Source organism: Vulpes lagopus, chromosome 2, assembly GCF_018345385.1.
Source record: "Vulpes lagopus strain Blue_001 chromosome 2, ASM1834538v1, whole genome shotgun sequence".
Classification (NCBI taxonomy): Eukaryota; Metazoa; Chordata; class Mammalia; order Carnivora; family Canidae; genus Vulpes; species Vulpes lagopus.
The window spans coordinates 34,125,794-34,144,355 of record NC_054825.1 but is presented as its reverse complement, the minus strand read 5'-3'; the positions used below and the strand labels follow the sequence as shown (position 1 = coordinate 34,144,355).

The 18,562-nt window shown below is 38.5% G+C and overlaps 1 protein-coding gene across 5 annotated transcripts in view; it reads left to right on the top strand.

Moving 5' to 3' along the window:
• The window catches only part of EXOC6 (exocyst complex component 6), a 221,024-nt gene that overhangs the window by 13,903 nt on the left and 188,559 nt on the right, over positions 1 to 18,562 (top strand). The window contains exon 1 of one of the 5 annotated variants that reach the window (XM_041743260.1): positions 2,497 to 2,930. The exons of 1 other annotated variant lie outside the window; for it this stretch is intronic. In XM_041743260.1, the coding sequence (XP_041599194.1) occupies positions 2,830 to 2,930 (101 nt within the window). In that variant the 5' untranslated portion in view covers positions 2,497 to 2,829. Of the gene's footprint in view, positions 1 to 2,496; positions 2,936 to 3,090; positions 3,359 to 18,562 lie in introns of those variants that run through there. 3 more of the 5 variants (XM_041743261.1, XM_041743262.1, XM_041743264.1) reach the window with 3 other exon arrangements.

Here is an 18,562-nt window from a genome sequence, read left to right as displayed (position 1 = left end):
CTTGCCCTGTTCTCTTCACCTTGCTTTACTCTTCAGAATAATGAATTCTGGCCACACACATCAACCGACCTAAAATAGTCTGCTATTTCCTGCAGAGAAAACTGGCTTCCTATTCTCTTTGCAAGAAGATACAAAAATTTATCTTCATTTCATATGTTTTGATTTCAGGTTTGATTTTCAAAAGGTTTATTTTCTTCTCTCAACAGCTGTACCCACAAGTCAGTTACCAGGTGCCTCAATCCTTGTAGATGCAGAAAAATATTCCTTTTCTTACTACTCTAGAAATAATGGCTTGAAGGCTCAAACAATGGGGTCCAGGTACTGGGCTCTGGCTTGATTCAAGGATAAAATTCAACCATTTAAAAACAAAAATCCATAAATGTTGTTTCTTGCATTAAAGCCCTTGATAAAAGTGGGCATCATGGAATTTGAGGTATACATTGTTATTAGTACAGATTTCTATTAAGGCAACTGAATACAACCATATAAAATGTTACATTTGATGTCAATATGTAAAGGGAAAGTTTAAAAAAAACTAACTTTTTAAAATTTGATATTGTTCTAATTCCAAATTGTTACCAATCACAGATTAATCAAACTCCTACCTTATGCTTAGACCTAGTTTGGGATGCTACTTTAGACTTAGTAGACTTAGACTTAGTTTGGGATGCTACTTTCTAACTAATCCTGAATTCTTTCCAATGGCTTCAGAGCTTCAGCATTGTCTAGTTTTAAAATCCTTCCAGCTTTCAGCCACATGCAGAACTCCATGGGGGAACTATAGGAAACCACAAAATTAAAAAAAAAAAAGTGTCATCTCTCAACCTAAGGTCTTTAACATACTGTGACAATGCTGGTGGCATTTTTGGGAAGAGGGTTTTTTTTTTTTTTTTGTCTTTGCATATTTTTGCAGCTTGAAAAAGTGGGATTTCCCAGGGAAGATCTGGATTCTTCTGCACCATTGAGACAATGGAAACATGCTTGTTGATGAGGTTTCTTGGTAGAATGGGCAGTTGGATGTAGCAGAGCTTCCTTAACCCTCGAAGCCAGTATGTACTAAGGTCAGTTGCATTTTGATTCCCTGGGGGCCAAGGGTACAAAAACAAACAAAACTCACAGATGTATGAAAAGGAACTAATCAAAACAAGTACACACTATTTAAACAGTTGGTAGTGGAGTGGACAAATGTGTTACATTGAATCTAGAGTTAGTAGAGAAGGTCATGATTAGATAGGGGACTCTAAATGAAGGAGATATATTTGAGTTGAATTTTCCAGGGAGGTCAAGAATTTCAGATTAATGGAAAGGAGGGCATTTATATATGTTTGTAATGTTTATTGGGCCTTTACTCTATGTGGCAGGCAGAATAATGGCTCCCTAAAGAGGTCTGTGTCTTAATCCCTGAAACATGTAAATATGTCATACATGACAAAAGGGATGTTGCAGATGTTATTAAGGTTAAGACCTTAAGATAGAAGATAATAGATATGAATGTTTCAAGGTACTAAGTTTGTGGTAATTTGTTACAGCAACAATAGGAAACTAATATAATATGAGATAGGGATATGAGGTAGACATTACAAATGTGGTCATGTACAGACGGGGAGACTGAAAAAGATACTAGGTTCTTGTTCAATGTCACTCAGCTGTGAAGCAAAGGAGCAAGGGAATTAAATTGAGGATACCTGTCCCTAGAGCTCATGCAATACCACCTCCCAGGATTTTTGTAGGGAGGAGGATGGGGGTAAACTTCTAGTAAAAGCTCACTGAAGGGGGTGAGTTACACAGCTGGATAGGAAAGAGCTTGGCTCACTCAAAGGAGAGTTCGGAACCTTGGGTTAATGGGGATCAGAAAACAGTTGTCCCTCAGCGTTAGGTTTGCACTCCCTGATTATCTTCCTCAGTGGCTGCTTTGGCCACGACAAACTGGTTTACCCAGCGTCCCACAACAGGTCATTAAACAGGACGCTTCTACACTAGTACTTTGCGGAAGCCACCCCACTTCCCCATCTTTCTGATGCCTGCCGCTCTCGAGGGCTTCCACTCCTCCCCATCCCAGCTACAGGCCCTGGAAGGCACTGGGGTTCAAGGGTTTCAGGGACTAAGGCACGAAGTCACATGTTGCTCTGGACCTCTCTTGTATCTTTGCCATCAAGTGTAGTAGATTTTCATCATTTAATTTTCCTGATGCTTATGGCTTATTTCCAAGTTGGCTGGCCGCTGTGAACTTCCTGCACGAAGGCACCGGAGCAGTAGTCATGGTCGTCAGCTGGGATCTTCTCGGTGCATTCCTAAAAAAAATCCTCCCACACACAATTTTGATTTTTTGGAGTGCACATTTCCTTTTCACCGACTCCTCATCTCCCAGAGTACATCGGGGTTCCTTGTTAAACGTTCCCGCAGCTTTGAATACAGATCAAGGGGGATGGTTTCATTTTCACCGCCTCATTACTAAGGTATATCGAGCGCGTTAGCAGAGGGTCTGGGGCAGAGAATGCAAGAAGAATACACGGGAAAGCCAGGCCAGTCACTAGGTAGCAACTAGGGGCAAGTCGCGGGGGAGAGCGGAGGGCGAGGAGTCTTCCCTCCCGGCCTCTGCTGGGAGCACCACACGCTGGGACAGGTGCGGGAGCTGAGCTCCGGGTCCGGTCGCGTGCGCGTGCGCGTGCGCGTGCGCGTGCGCTGCCTCCCACACCCTCTGCGCGCCCCCGCGCCGTCTTCCCGCTCGCCACGCCCCCTGCCCCGCCCCCTTGCGCGCGCGCCGCAGGCTGCTCGTCCCCGCCGTCCGCGCGGCGCCGCGCCTCACCGGCTCCTCAGCTTCCAGCCAAGATGGCGGAGAATAGCGAGGGTCTGGGCACCGTCCCCGAGCACGAACGGATCTTGCAGGAGATTGAGAGCACCGACACAGCCTGCGTGGGGCCCACCCTCCGGTAAAGCTCGCATCGTCCCGGGACCTCGGGCTGCCGCCGTTGTCCGCTCCTCAGGAGCCGGGCGGGGCGTCCGCCCCCGGCCGCGCGCCGGGCGTACCGACAGGTGGTGCGCGTGGAGGCGGGCGGGGGCGCTCCGGGGCGGCGGGCCGGGACCTGGGCCGAGCCCGGGCGGGGAGGGGCGGCACGCGCGGCTGCACCTGTCTGCACCGCCCGCCTCCGCCCCGGGAGCTGTCACCGCGCAGCCGGTGGGTGTGGCCTCCGCGGCGCGGGTGACCCCGGTATCCGCGGCGCCGCCCGGCCCTGGCGGCCTGGGGTCCTGAGGACGCGCCTTGGGCCTCTTGGGCTCCCGGCGGGGCTGAGGGCGGCCGTGCTGGGGCGAAGGTTGATTGCCAGCAGCCCGCGTGACTGGGATGCCGAGGCGCCCGCAGGTGGAAACCCGGGCGCTAGGGCCGTGGCGGGCGTGGGAGAATTGAAATTGGCCGGGAGTGGCCGGCACCATTATCCCCCATCGCGGCGGGAGTGGGCGAGAAGGGAGCGTGGGCTGGCCGGGAGGAGCCGACGCTCGGAAGCGCGCTAGTGCGACCCAGCGCCCGCTCGCCAGGAGCGCCTTCCTGGAGCCAGGGAAGCTTTTACTTATTTGCGAACGTTTCATTAATTTTGCATTAACTTTCCCGTTTATTTTAAAGAAGATCTCCACCCTTTAGAAATAGTATTAGGTAATGAATATTCCAGACTGAATATCTGCTGCCCTAATAATAGACTGTTAGTCGGGCGCTGTTGTGATCCATTAGGTCAGGTTAGGCTTTCTCACCAAGGATGAAGTGCCTTTTAGAGGCGCTTGGCTGGCTCCGTGGGAAGAGCATGCGACTCCTGATCTCGGCGTCCTGAGTTCAAGCCTTCTCAGTTGGGTGTAGAGATCATTTACAAATAAGTAAATAAACCTAAAAAAAAAAAAAAAAAAAAAAAAGAGAATAACTGCCTTTTGAAGATAAGGTTTCGGCTTTCCTAATGATAATAATGTATTATTATTCACGTAGGGAAGTTAGGAGTCATTGTGCTTTACTTTCTAGAAATGAAGTGCTGTATGCTTTGTGGACTTGGGGATGTAGTATCAAGCAAAGCTATTTATAATGTAAATCCACCTTGCCCTGAGAGTCTGGAGTGTTCTGCCCTGGTTCTACCGCTGACAAAGTGTGCGGCGGTGGACAAAAATCATTTAAGCTCTGAACATCAATTTTCTTATTCCCGTACTTGGGAAGGGAGTGGGTATTTAAATGCCCGGGACATTAGAGATCTTGCCTATTTGTTCACTCTTGTATCCAAGCATGTGGTAGGCACCTGATGAGTTGTCCTTTTGTTTTGTCACATGAAGTTCTTGCTATGATACGATAAACATAATTAGTGCATTTCCTTAATTTTCTAGCATCATAATGATTTCTTTTCATTGAACTTTGTACAGGGATGCTTGGGTGGATCAGTGGTTGAGCCTCTGCTTTGGGCTCAGGGCATGAGTCAGGTCGTGATCCCAGAGTCCTGGGATCGAGTCCAGCATCGGGCTCCCCACAGGGAGCCTGCCTCTCCCTCTGCCTATGTCTCTGCCTCTCTCTGTGTGTCTCTCATGAATAAATAAATAAAATCTTACAAAAAAGCAAATTCTGTACTTTTGATAATGAAAGTAGAAATCATAGATTAAAAGGAAGCTTTGTTTTCTTCATTGCACATGATGAAACTGAAAGAGTACAGTATGTGGTATAGTTATCAGAACAGCCAATTTTTTTGAAAATACTGTGGGTTATGAGGGGAGATACTTCCTCTTGGGAAAAAAAATGCTAGGCAGTATCTTTGAAAAGAGATGAAATTAACCTAGAAGAAAATTTTGAAATATACTGAGAGACTTTCGTGACACAAATAGAAAATATGTATTCATGGTGTTACTCTGTTCTCTTTTGCTGGGCAGTTGTGTCACCACCTCACTTTGCTGAAACCCATGCCATTTTCTTTGGCCAGCTCCAGTGACTCATACTTATCCTATATACACACTTGGCATCATGTTCTCTTAGGAAGCGAACCTGTCTCTTAGAAAGAAAGGGAGAGGGGATCCCTGGGTGGCTCAGCGGTTTAGCGCCTGCCTTCCTGCCGGGCGTGATCCTGGGAGACTCTGGGAGACTGGGGATTGAGTCCCACGCCAGGCTCCCTGCATGGAGCCTGCTTCTCCCTCTGCCTGTGTCTCTCCCTCTCTCTGTGGGTGTCTCATGAATAAATAAATAAAATCTTAAAAAAAAAAAATAGAAAGGGAGAAAATGCCAATTATCAGGAATTACCAATTCTTGATACTGGTATCTGCAGTGATATTACTGGTAACATCACTGCAGATTCTACAGTATTAAAGGAATACTACAAATAATTTCATGCCAATACATTTGATAACTTAGAAGAAATGGACAAATTCCTTGAAAAATACAAACTATCAAAGAAGGTAATTTATCCAAATTGGTCTTTAGATTTGGATAATCTCAATCAAAATCCCAGCAGAAGTTTTTGTAGAAATTGACAAGCTGATTCAAAAATTCATATGGAAATCTATTGGACCTTGAAGAGTCAAACTGACGGGAAAAGATGAACAGAGCTAGAGGACTTACAATAACTGCTTTTAAGGTTTATAATAAAGCTATAGTAATCAAGTTAGTGTGTGGTACTAGCATTCAGTGAAACTGAATAAGGAATTCCATAAATAGATCACACCTATGGTCAATTTTTGACAGAGGTACAAAGGCAGTTCATTAGAAAAGGATAATGTTTTAAAATAATGATGAAACAACAGAATATCCATATGCAATATAATGAACTTTGATGTATACACTATATTTAAAAAGTAACCCAAAGTGGGTCATAAGCTTAAATATAAAATGCAAAACTATAAAACTCTTAGAAAACATAGGAAAAAAGATCTTTGTGACTTTGGTTAAGCAAAGATTTTTTACATGCTATTCTAAAAGCATAATACATAAAAGAAAAAAATGATAAATTGGACTTCAGCAACGTTGAGAACACGTGTTTTTCAAAGATACTATTAAGGGAATGAAAAGCCACAGACAGAAAATCTGAAAATCATGTATCTCATTAAAAAAAGTGCCCAAATTGTGTAAAAGAAGTCTTTAGATAAGAAAGCAAACAGTCCAATTAAAAAATAAGTAAATGAATAGATACTTCACAAAAGGTGGTACGCACAAAGCAAATAAGCGCATGAAGAGATAGTTAACATTAGCCATTAGAAAAATATGAAGTAAAACTGCAACATTGAATCATCCTATTAGAATATATAAAATGAAAAAGACTAACCATACCGTGTATTGGTGAGGGGGAACAATTGGCACGCTCATGCCCTGCTATGGGAAGTTCATAGTTGTTTATCAGGTTGAAGAAGTTCCTTTCTATTCCTAGTTTATTCAGTGGTTTTATTATGAAAGTGTGTTCAGTAATTTCAGATGCTTTTTCTGCATCTGTTGAGATGGTCATGTGGTTTTTAATCCCTTATTGTATTTATGTGGATATTACGTTAATTAATTTTGAGATATAAACCAACCTTACATTTGTGGGATAAATCCCATTTATTTATAGTGTGTAACCCTTTTTATATGTTGCTGGATTCTATTTGCTAATATTTTGTTTACGATTTTTGCATGTGTATTCACAAGAGATATTGGTCTGTCATTTTCTGGTGATGTTTTTGGTTTTGTTATGAGAATAGTACCTCAGAGTGAGTTGGTTAGTGTTACCTGAATTGAGGTGGCCATGTGGGGTTTCTTCCCCTTTGTTTTATTTGTGTGGTGTGGTACATTGATTTTTTTTTTTTTTTTTTTAATGTTGAATCTCTCTTGCATTCTTGGGATAAATCCTGTTTGGTCATGGTGTATAATCCTTTTACTGTGTTGTTGGATTCAGTTTGTTAGTATTTTGTTGAGTGTTTTTACATCTGTATTCATAAGAAATAGAAGTCTATAGCTTCTTTTTGATATCTTTATCTGGCTTTAGAGTAATACTGGTCTCATAGAATAAGTTATGGAGTGTCCCTCATTTTACACTTTTCAGAGGAGTTTGTGGAGGATTAGTGTTAATTCTTTAAGTATTTGGTGGCATCATCAGTGAAACCATTTCTTTGATAGGAGGTTTTGATTACTGATTCAGTCTCTTGTAGAAATCTGTTCTGATTTTCTAGTCTTTCTGAGTCAGTTTTGTAGTTTGTATCTTTGGAGAAATTTGTCCATTTCTGCTAGGTTATCAAAATTGTTGGTATGCAATTGTTCATAGCATTCCCTTATAACTTTTTATTTCTGGAAAGTCAGTAGTAATGACCTCTCTTTCATTCTTTTTTTTTTTTTTTAAGATTTATTTATTTATTCATGAGAGACACAGAGAGAGGGGGGCAGAGACATAGGCAGAGGGAATAGCAGAGTCTTCGCAGGAGCCCCGATGTGGGACTCGATCCCCCATCCCAGGATCATGACCTGTGCTGAAGGCAGTTGCCCGACCACTGAGCCACTCAGGCGTCTCTCATTCTTGATTTTAGTAATTTGAGTCTCTTTTTTTCTCTTGGTCAATATAGCTAAAGCTTTGTCAATTTTGTTGATCTTTTCAAAAAACCAATCAACTCGTGGTTTTATTGATTTTTATGTTGTTTTCTAATAATTTCACTCGTGTCCAATCTTTATTATGTCCCTCCTTCTGCTTGTTTTGTATTAGTTTTCTTTTTATTGCTGCTCTTTGATGGAAACTAAGCTCTTTTTTTAAAAAAAATATTCTATTTATTTATTCATGGAGACATTGGGGGGAGTGGGGAGAGGCAGAGACACAGGCAGAGGGAGAAGCAGGCTCCATGCAGGGAGCCTGATGTGGGACTCAATCCTGGGTCCCCAGGATCATGCCCAGGGCCGAAGGCAGCGCCAAACCACTGGGCCACCGGGGCTGCCCAAAACTTAAGCTCTTGATTTGAGATCTTTGTCATTTTAAAATAGAGGCTTTTACAACTATAAATTTCTTGCTAACCACTGCTTTAACTTCGTCCTAAAGTATTTTTAAAATTTCTTTTATGATTTCTTCTTTGTCTCATTGGTTATTTAGAAATGTGTTAATTTCCACATATTTGTGAATTTCTCAAGTGTCCTGTTCTTAATTTCTAATTTCATTACATCATGGCCAGAGATCATAATTTGTGTAATTTCAGTTCTTTATCGAGGCTTGTTTTATGGCTTAATATATGACCTATCCTGGAAAATGTTCCATGTGCACTTGAGAAGAATGTGTATGTTACTGTTGGGTAAAATAATTCTATAGATGTCTATTAGGTGTCTTTAGCTTATAGTTATTCATGTCTTCCTTTTTGATGTTCTGCTTAGTTTTGTCCATTATTAGATATAATGGATAGTTTCTGCTTCATGCTATTTTGGGCTCTGTTGTTAGTATGCTCTCTCTGTATTCTTGTTACATATTCCTGGTAGATAGACATTTTGCCATCATAGTATATTCTTTATCTGTAGATTTGTTTTAAAGTCTATTTTATCTGATTATAGTATAGCTACTCTAGCATTTTTATGGTTGCTTTTTGCATGATATGTCTTTTTCTATCCTTTTACTTTCAGCCTGTTTTTATATTTGAACATAAAAACTACCTCCTATAGATAGCATATTGTTGGATCTTGTTTGTCATCCAGTTTGACAGTCTGCCTTCAAAAAAAATATTATATTTATTTGAGAGAGAGAGAAATCACAAGCCGGGGACGGAGGGGCAAAGGGAGAGGGAGAAGCAGACTCCCTGCTGAATAGGAAGCCCAATGTAGGGCCCCATCACAGGACCCTGAGATCATGACCTGAGCCAAAGGTGAGTGTGAGTTGGGAGAGAGGCAGAGGGAAAGAAACTTCAAGCACACTCCCTGCTGAGTGTGCCTGATGTGGAGCTTCATCTCACAACCCATGAGTCACAACCTGTGGCACAATCAACAGACACTTACCGACTAAGCCACCCCGCACCCCAATAGTATGCCTTTTGATTGAATTGTTGAATCTACTTATGGATTTAATGTTATTTATATAGGTGGGTTTATTTTACTGCCATTTACTCTTTGTTTTCTGTATGTCACATTTCTTTTTTGATCCTCTGTTCCTTTTTCACTACTATTTTTTATTGAGTATTTTCCAGTATAACATTTTAATTTAATGATTTTTTTCATTATCTTTAAAAAAGTTATTTCTTAGTGGTGGTTCTCAGAATGGACTTCAGATTTATTCTAACTTAAGTCCAATGAAATACAGAAATGTTACTTCCATGTATCTATTATATCTTTTTTTTTATTTTTATTTTTAAAGAGAGTGTATGCAAGCAGGGCAGGGAGAGGGATACAAGGAGAGGGAGAGAGAGAGAATCTTAGGCAGGCTTCATGCCCAGTGCAGAGTCCAGACATGGGGCTGGATCTCACGACACTGAGATCATGACCTGAGCTGAAATCAAGAGTCGCTTAACTGATGGAGCTACCCAGGCACCCCTGTTCCCCTTTTCTGTGCTATTATTGTTATAGGTTTTATAGCTATCCATGTTACAAATCCAACAGTACATTGTTGTAATTGTTACTTTGTATAACTTTTGTTTTTTTAAAGAATCTAACATAACAGAGGAGAGCCAAGTATATATTTATAGAGTTTGTTATGTTAACTCAATTATCATTTCTGGTTGTCTTTATTTTTTGCTGAGTTTTAAGTCATCATCTTGTGTCATTTTCTCTCTCTCTCTCTCTCTCTCCCCCTCCCTCTCTCTTTCCCTTTCTTTCTCTCTTTTCTTTCTTTCTTGTCATTTTCTTACTCCAGTACAGCTTTGCTCCTGTATCTCCTTTGTACTCTTATTGTCAAATATATTTCTATATGTTAGGCCCACAAATAGAATTATGTACATGTTGTCTTATGCAATTGCTTTTTAAGTCAGTTAGGAGAGATGCTATTTATACTGTGTTTTATAATTATGTAATTGTCTTTACTAGTACTGTGTGTGTGTGTGTGTGTGTGTGTGTGTATGTGTGTATATACTGCCATCTGGGCTTGCTCTTTTGATTGTGAAGAACTTTCATTAGTTTTTCTTGTAAGGCTGGTCTGCTGCTAACTAATTCTCTCAGTTTTTGTTTATTTGGGAATATCTTTGTTTCACCTTCACTTTTGAAGGATAGTTTTGTTGGATATTAGACTCATAGTCTGACAGTTTTTTCTTTTAGAGTTGTGAACATGTTATCCCACTGTTTTTTGGTCCCCGTTGGTATAACCTTGTATGTGATAAGTGATAAGTGGTTTTTCTTTTGCTACTTTCGAGATAATCTCTTTTCCTTTCATTTCTTTTACCATGATGTGCCTAGGTATGGATCTGTTTCTGTTTATCCTTCTTGGAATTCATTGGTTATCTAAGGTGTCCAGGTTAATGTGTTTCATCAGAGTGGGAATTTTAATCATTATTTCTTCATACATCCTTTAAATATTTTTTCTGACATTTTTACCATCATAAAATAGTACTATGGTGCCACCATCATGTGTATGCTGATGTGCTTAATGGTGTCCACATTTCTCTGAGATGCTATTCATTTTCTTCACTCTTTTTCCTCTGTTCTTTGGATTGTATAATCTCTATTAGTCTGTCTTCAAGTAGTCTTTCTTTGTCAGTTTATATCTGATGTTGATATCGTGTGATGCATTTTTCATTTCTGTTATTTTCAACTCCAGAATTTCCATTTAAAAATAATTTCTATCTCTTTATCAATATTTTTTATTAGACATCTTCTTTCATTTCTTTAAGCATAGTTCTTAAGTATTATGAATGTAGTACTTTGAAGCCTTTGTGAAATCCAACATCTAGCCATCTCACAGGGCCTGTTTCTTTTTTCCTTATATGTGTCAATGTCTCCTATTTCCTTGTTTATCTCATAATTTGTTATTGTTGTTGAAAACTAGAAAGTTTAGATAATATATTGTAGCAACTCTTGATAAGGGATTCAGCCTCAGCCTAATTCCAGGAGGAGTCCTGGAACATGAGTGACATTAGTTGAGTTGCAGGGGCTGCACTTTTACTTTATCTCCTAAAATCTGTCAGTGGCTGCAGGCTGCCCCAGGTGTCTGTGTATTGGGTGACAGACTTTCCAGGCATCACCAGATGGAGTGCCTCCCACTCGCAGGTCTCTAGAAAAGGGTGCAGCTGTGAGTCCTTAGCAACTGGGAGATGAAAGTAGCACCAGGAAACAGGGATGTACTATACATTCCAGCAGCTAGAACACATCCAAGGAGATAGTGCTCATAAGTGTTGAAGGAATAAATGATAAAACTTTTTCATTTATCTCTTTATTTCACATTTATTCCTGGCTTAATGATTTTTCTAGTGGATGAAATCCCCCGATTTTCCTAATCTTGATTTTTGTATCTTGTTTTTCAAAATTATGATAAAATATATGTAGCATAAAATTTGCCATTTTAACAACTTTTAAATGTATAGTTCTGTGTCATTAAGTACACTATGCCACCACCAGCTGTCTTCAGAATGTTTTCATTTTCCACAACTGAAACTATGTTCATTATATACTAACTCTCCATTCCCTTTTCCCACCAGTCCCTGGCAACTACCATTCTGCTTTCCGTTTCTGTAAATTCGAATACTCTAGATACCTCATATATCTGGAATCATACAGTATTTGCCATTTTGTGGCTGGCTTATTTCACTTAGCATAATGCCCTCAGGTTCTTCTATGGTATAGCATGTGTCAGAATTTCCTTCCTTTATAAGGCTGGCTAGTATTGCATGTATTATTTTTTGTTTATCCTTAATCAGTGCACACTAGTATTGCTTCCATCTTTTGGCTGTTATGAACAATGCTGCTATGAACATGGTATGGTGTACAAATATGTGTTTGAGTGCAGTGATAGTTTTTTAGGCAGTCTCTGGGACGTGTTCTGACTGCAAGAGGGCTTTCCACCTTTTCTTTCTCCGGTTCTCTTTGGTAAACTAGGTGTTGTATGATTTTTAGCTTGTTGCTCTCATGAGTTATACCAGCCTCCTTTCAATTGTATACTACCAGAATCTCCATTGTTTTCACGAATGTCCTTGTGTTTGAACTTCCCCACACTCTGTTCTAAATAACCGTCACTTTTTTGGGGGAGAGCTTTGCAGCTCTCTGTACTTATCTCCTGTATCTCCCTCTGCATATAATCTTTGAGCCATTTTTCCAAAGTTGGGGGTAGAAACAGTGACTTGCTTCTCTTAGAAATCCTTGTTTTAAGAGCAGGACTCTGGTAGGGTAGTAAATTCTAGTCTGCTCAGCTTGTTACTGGTAGTGTAGAGCCTCTGTCCTGTGAGTGAGCCAGGGTGAGGCAGTCAGGATCCTAGTATTCCTGGCTTCTTCATGTATGGTAGAGTCTCTGTGCTATGACACTTTCATGGGGCTGAGTGAAGGAAGGGGGACTGGGTATAAGAAGGGAGCCCTCAGCCTCTTGGCCACATTCACCTGGAACACAAAGTTGGTAGGAAGGAGGATGGGAAATGCTGGATGCCTGTCCATTTTTTGACACTTGACTAAAACCTGCAGGGAGAGGAAGCCCTACCTTCTTAGCCACAACCACCTAGGATGGAGCTTCTGTCATGCTGAACTGGGTTTAGGGAGGAAGGATGTGGGTCATGGTTCAAGAGCCACAAACTCTTACTGTTCTTATCAGGTATTTAGTAGATTTTCTTGAATAAATGTTTCTTCATTTGCTGTATGCTCTTGGGACAACTTCCAGAGACTTGGTTTTTTTTTTTTTTTTCTTGTTTGTTTTAAATAATTTTTACTAATAATGGTTGTTTCACTAGGAAGCAGCTTTGTGAGTTCTGGAAGCTTCTTGTTGCTTTTAATAGTGGTAAAATTCACAAAACAAAATAAGCCATTTTTACAGGTATAATTCGGTGACAGTACCTTCACAAAGTTATATAACCATCACCTCTATCTAATTCCAAAACTTTCATTATTGCAAAAGGAAACTGTATACCCATTAAGCAGTCATTCCCCGTTACTCCTAGTCGTTGGCAACCACTATTTTGCTTTTTGTCTATGTGGATTTATTTACTCTGGGTATTTCATTTAAGTAGAAGCATACAGTATGTGATTTTTTGTGTCTGGTTTCTGTCACATTAGCATAATGTTTTTGGGATGCATCAGTGTTGTAGCATATATCAGTACTTGTTTGTTTTTTAAGGCTGAATAATATTCCATGGTATGGATATTCCACATTTTATCTATTCATCTTTTGGACATTTGGGTTATTTCTACCTTTTAGGTGTTATGAATATGCTATGAACATTCATGTCCAAGTTTTTGTTTGAATACTGGTTTCAATATTTTTTGATATTATATCTAAGAATGGTATTGCTGGGTCATACGATTATTCTGTGTTTAACTTTTTAAAATGTCTGTTTTATTGAAAGCCAATAGTTTAAAGTGCCATGAGACTCTGATACTGTCCTTCATTGTTGAAGATATAAACTCTGACTTACAGCTTTTAGCAGAGCTTTTTAGGCAAGCATCGGAGTAAAACAAAAGCTATCCTATGATAGAGGCTTAATGGTAAAGTTTAATTTATTACTGTAACTGATATCAGAATGGCAAAATTTTCTGTCAGGCACAGTGCATTACTATAAATGTTTTGGCTAGTGGAAACGTAATTACAGCTAGAAAATGGACAAATCTTTAGGGACATCCCATACATAAAGAGTACAATTTCAGAAATGTTTGTATTATGACACTTTTTTACCTATACAGTTTTAACGTAGGAAGGCTGAGCATCTCTTCTAATTTGACAACTCTTCCAGTATGAGCTTTACTGCAGTAGCACAACAAACTTAATTATTTCTAGCATTTTTCTTTTTATAAATTGAAAGAGTAAACAACTGACTATGCTCTTGCAGAGTTACTCTGGGAAATCTCAAAGACAGTTTTAGGTATAAAAGATACCTTGAAATTTTTTTTCTCTATTTGGGCCCCAAATTTTAGAAGACGAAATCAAAACAGTTATGAGATGTTACCTGAGAAGCAATGCTTTGGTACTGAATTAAAGTGAAATTAAAGTGGTTCTGAAGTATTTAAAAAATAAGCATAGATAACTTGATTGAAAAGAACCTTCATTCTTTCATAAGTAAGAGGAAATATTTTTGTTTGTTTATTAAATAATCAATATAATAAAGTCCAAAGGAAGCATAGAAAATTATTCTGGCAAAATGGATCCACTGCTGCTATTTAGGTAGATTACACAGAAGGTAAAGAATAACCTTTCATATTATAGGCAAGTCATTAACCAGTAAACCAAAGCAGCAAGCCCAACAAAATTGAGCAAATGTTGCTAAATTTTAAATGTATTTTATAGCTTATTGTCAGACTCAGATATTATAAACCAAGGCAAATACAATTCATTTTCCATGTTTGGTTGTTCAATATGCTTTTTCATGTTTTGGACCAGTTTACTATAGAGTTTACTATTCTTTCTTGGGGATCTGTTAGGTCAAAATCATTTTCAGGGGTACTGGCTTGCTTAGTTGGTGGAACATGCAACTCTTGATCTCAGGGTCATGAGTTCAAGCCCCACACGGGGAATAGAGCTAATTAAAAAAAATTTTTTTTTTCAAATAACTCAGAGGTTTTTATGTTAATATGCAGTGCGTTCATCATTGCTCTTTTTAAATGAATCAATCAGTAGATTTTTAAAAAATTGTTTTAATTTCTAATATAAGTATTGATAGTTATGATCCACATAAATAAAATCTTTTTGGAGTTCTTAATAAGTTTTGAAAGTGTAGAGAGACCAAAACATGGGAGAACTAATGCTATAGGACAAAACCACTCTTTTTCTTTGAAAAACAAAAACATATACACAATTGTATTTCTCTGTCACTATTGGTCTTAGTGTAATTTCAATCCTTGTAATGATTTAAACTTTTAACCAAAGTAACTGTATTTAATTTAAATTTCACATTGAAACAATGGAATGGAACATTGTGAACTGTCTGTTGTACAAAACAAGCATTTTATCAGACTAGCAATGCTCATGAGCACATACAGCTCTACAGAGGAGAGTACACTCCTACCAATGTCCCTTTTATAATTTTTTTAAGGTTTTATTTATTTATTTACTTGGATGTGTGCGCATGTGAGAGAGAGAGAGAGAGAGACAGACAGACATGAGGGGACAGGGAAGGAGCAGAAGGAGAGGGACAGACAGACTTTGCACTGAGTATGGGGGCTTGATCCCAATGACCCTGAGATCACAACCTGAGCTGAAATCAAGAACTGGATGCTCGGGGATCCCTGGGTGGCCTAGCGGTTTAGCACCTGCCTTCAGCCCAAGGCAGGATCCTGGAGTCCCGGGATTGAGTCCCATATCGGGCTCCCTGTGTGGAGCCTGCTTCTCCCTCTGCCTGTGTCTCTGCCTCTCTCTCTCTCTCTCTGTCTCTAATGAATAAATAAATAAAATCTTTAAAAAAATAAAAAGAATTGGATGTTCAACTGACTGAGCCACCTACCCCTTTTATACCTTTCTAAAGTGGGAAAAATGGACATTTTCATTAACAAGTCGCCAAAATATACCTTCTCTACAGCATATAAAAACAAGCAATAGTATATAGTGTTAATTATGCTTAGTTATCAGTCTTCTAAAATTCTACCATTTAAAAAAATTAACTAGATAACCGTGATTATCTATTAATTGAATATCAAAGTTTTAAGCTGCTTAAAGATCTTAGAAATCATTGTCAATGCAGGTTGTAATAAAAATTTGTCAGAGGGGTGCCTGGGTGGCTATGTAGGTTGGGTGTCTGCCTTTGGCTCAGGTCAGGATCTCGAGGTCCTGGGATTGGAGCCCTGCGTTGGACTCTCTGCTTAGCAGAAAGTCTGCTTCTCCCTCTCCCTCTGCTTCCCCCCGCCCCATGTGCTCTCTCAAATAAATAAGTAAAATATTAAAAAAAAAAAAAAGGTTTGTGAGAATAATGATTTAATTTAGTTGAGCACAAATTTATATTTTTAATCATCTTAAATATTTATATAGGCTAATGTTAGCTTATCTGAAAAGTAAATCTTTATGCATTTAGGAAAAACAAACCAAAGTAGAATAAAATAATTAGAGAAAATAAATAGCTTTTTTTCATAAAGCGAAGTTATCAAAACCCGGCTTGTTTGCCAAAGTTTTACTTTGATTATGTGAACCTAGGACTTTTAAAAATGTTACTGAGGGGCACCTGGCTGGCTCAGTCAGTAAAGTATGAGACTCTTGATCTCATGGTTGTGAGTTCAAATCCCATGTTGGGCATGAAGCCTACTTAAAAAGAATAAAAATAGAAAAATTTAAAACTGTTTGAGGTAATTCTTGTAAGATTAATTTTTTTAAGTCTAACATTTAAACTATTAGAAGTTTTTTTCTTTTTTTTTAAAGATTTTACTTATTTATTCATGAGAGACAGAGAGAGAAAGAGAGGCAGAGACACAGGCAGAAGGAGAAGCAGACTCCATGCAGGGAGCCTGACATTGGACTCGATCCCAGGTCTCTAGAATCATGCGCTGGGCTGAAGGCAGCAGCGCTAAACAGCTGAGCCTCCGGGGCTGCCCATACTATTAGAAGTTTAATTTACTTGTTCCCTGGGAATTTGACAAATATTCTATTTATACAAGTACTTATAATTTTTTGCCAATGAGCCAGACAGAAGAGTTAAACCCTTTCTGAACTGCACATAAAAACTTTATAGTTTTGTTTCTATGATTTCACCCCAAGTTAAGAGACATAAATTGTAGAGATAAAAACAAACAAACAAACAAAAAACTCTCACTGGTCCAGATACCAAAGTTTTTGGTGAGCATGAAATTCTTACTTGATGTGACCTCTAAATAGACAAATAGAAAAAATTACCAAGCCAGAGTGTCTTTTATCTTTTACCCAAGAGATCTCTGTCATCTATGTAGAGGGATCACCAAATAAGTGATGAAGCCATAAAACCAAATTGTTAGGTATTGTTATCACTTAGAGGTAATAATTTATTGGCCATGCAGTAATTAAAAACCAAACCAAACCTATAATCTGTAGAGAAGAAACAATGACAACAACCAGAGAAACAAGAGTCAGCAAAGTTAAATGTATATTGCCACTTGGTTTTTACTTCTGGGATCCAAGAAAAGAGGTGCCTAAGTTTAGGCAGCCCATGAAGTACAATTCTCTGGCAGTGCAGTTTCTTAGCTGTGCCAGGAGAATCCACTGGACATTTTGGTGAAACTTTCAAAAGTTTTAAAAGATAGTTTAAAAAAAAGATAAAACATGGCCCTCATACAAATATAAAAGTAATGCATGCCAAAGATTTTTTTTTTAACTTGTTAATTAATGAGAGAACTAATAAGCTGTTACAACTGTTTCAGAGACGGTGGCAAAAAACAATTATTGGCATTTGGGAATGCTAAAATAGATTTGTAAAGAGACATAGCTGGTCACTATCTTCAGGGCAGTAATCAATTGCATTCCACAGGCCAAAATGTCTTGCATTTATATAGAGAAGAATAATTTGCTTTACTCTCAGTTTTCTACAATTTATAAGGATTTAAAATAGGTCAGATAGTGAAAGGCACAGATAATCTCAAAGAATGTGTTAGAGTAATCATTTTCAACCACTTGAAAATCTTTCACAATTTTTTTTGCCATTAGTTGGAACCATTTTTTTTTCATTTTGTCTCTTACTATGCTTGTTTTTTTTTTTTCACTTGCAAAAGTTTATTTTTATGAAAATGAAATTTATCAATCTTCTGGATTTTGAGCTATAGGAAAGTTTTCCATAGTACTAGATTATAGAGGAATCTATCCATGTTTTCTTTTGGTACTTATATGATTTTTTGATTTTTACATTTCTATTCTTTTTTTGAATTTTCTTTGGGTATGGAATAATGAATGGCTCCAGGTTTTATTTATTTATTTTTAAAAGTTTATTTATTTATTTATTTATTTACTTATGTAATCTCTATACCCAACATAGGGCTCAAACTCACAAACCTGAGATTAAGAGTCTCATGGTTTTCCAACTGAGCTATCCAGGTGTGCTGGATTTATTTTCTTTTATATGGCAGTCCAGCTATCCTAACACTTCTTATTTAAAAAGCATATATTTTTCACATTGATTTGAGATGCTGCCATTACCATTTATTGAATTTTCATATGTGGTTGGTCTTTTGTTTCTTTATTCTTTATTCATTGTCTGTATATCTATTCATGTGCTATATATATATACCATGCTTTTAATTATAGTGGCTTTATTGTTATATTTGCTAGGGCTACCTTTACCTCATTGCTCATCTTTTTCAGGGGTTTCCTGGTGACTCTACCTTTTTAAAAATTTAAAAAATTTTAATTTATTATCTTTTTTGAGTATATTTGACACATAATCTTAGTTTAATATGTACACTATTTTAATTCAAGATTTCTATACTTTATGCTATGCTTACAAGTGTAGCTACCATCTGTCACCATGCAATGCTATTATAGTACCAGTCACTGTATTCCCTATGTTGTACCTTTCATCCCAGTGGCTCATTCATTCCATAACTAGAAGCCCGTATTTC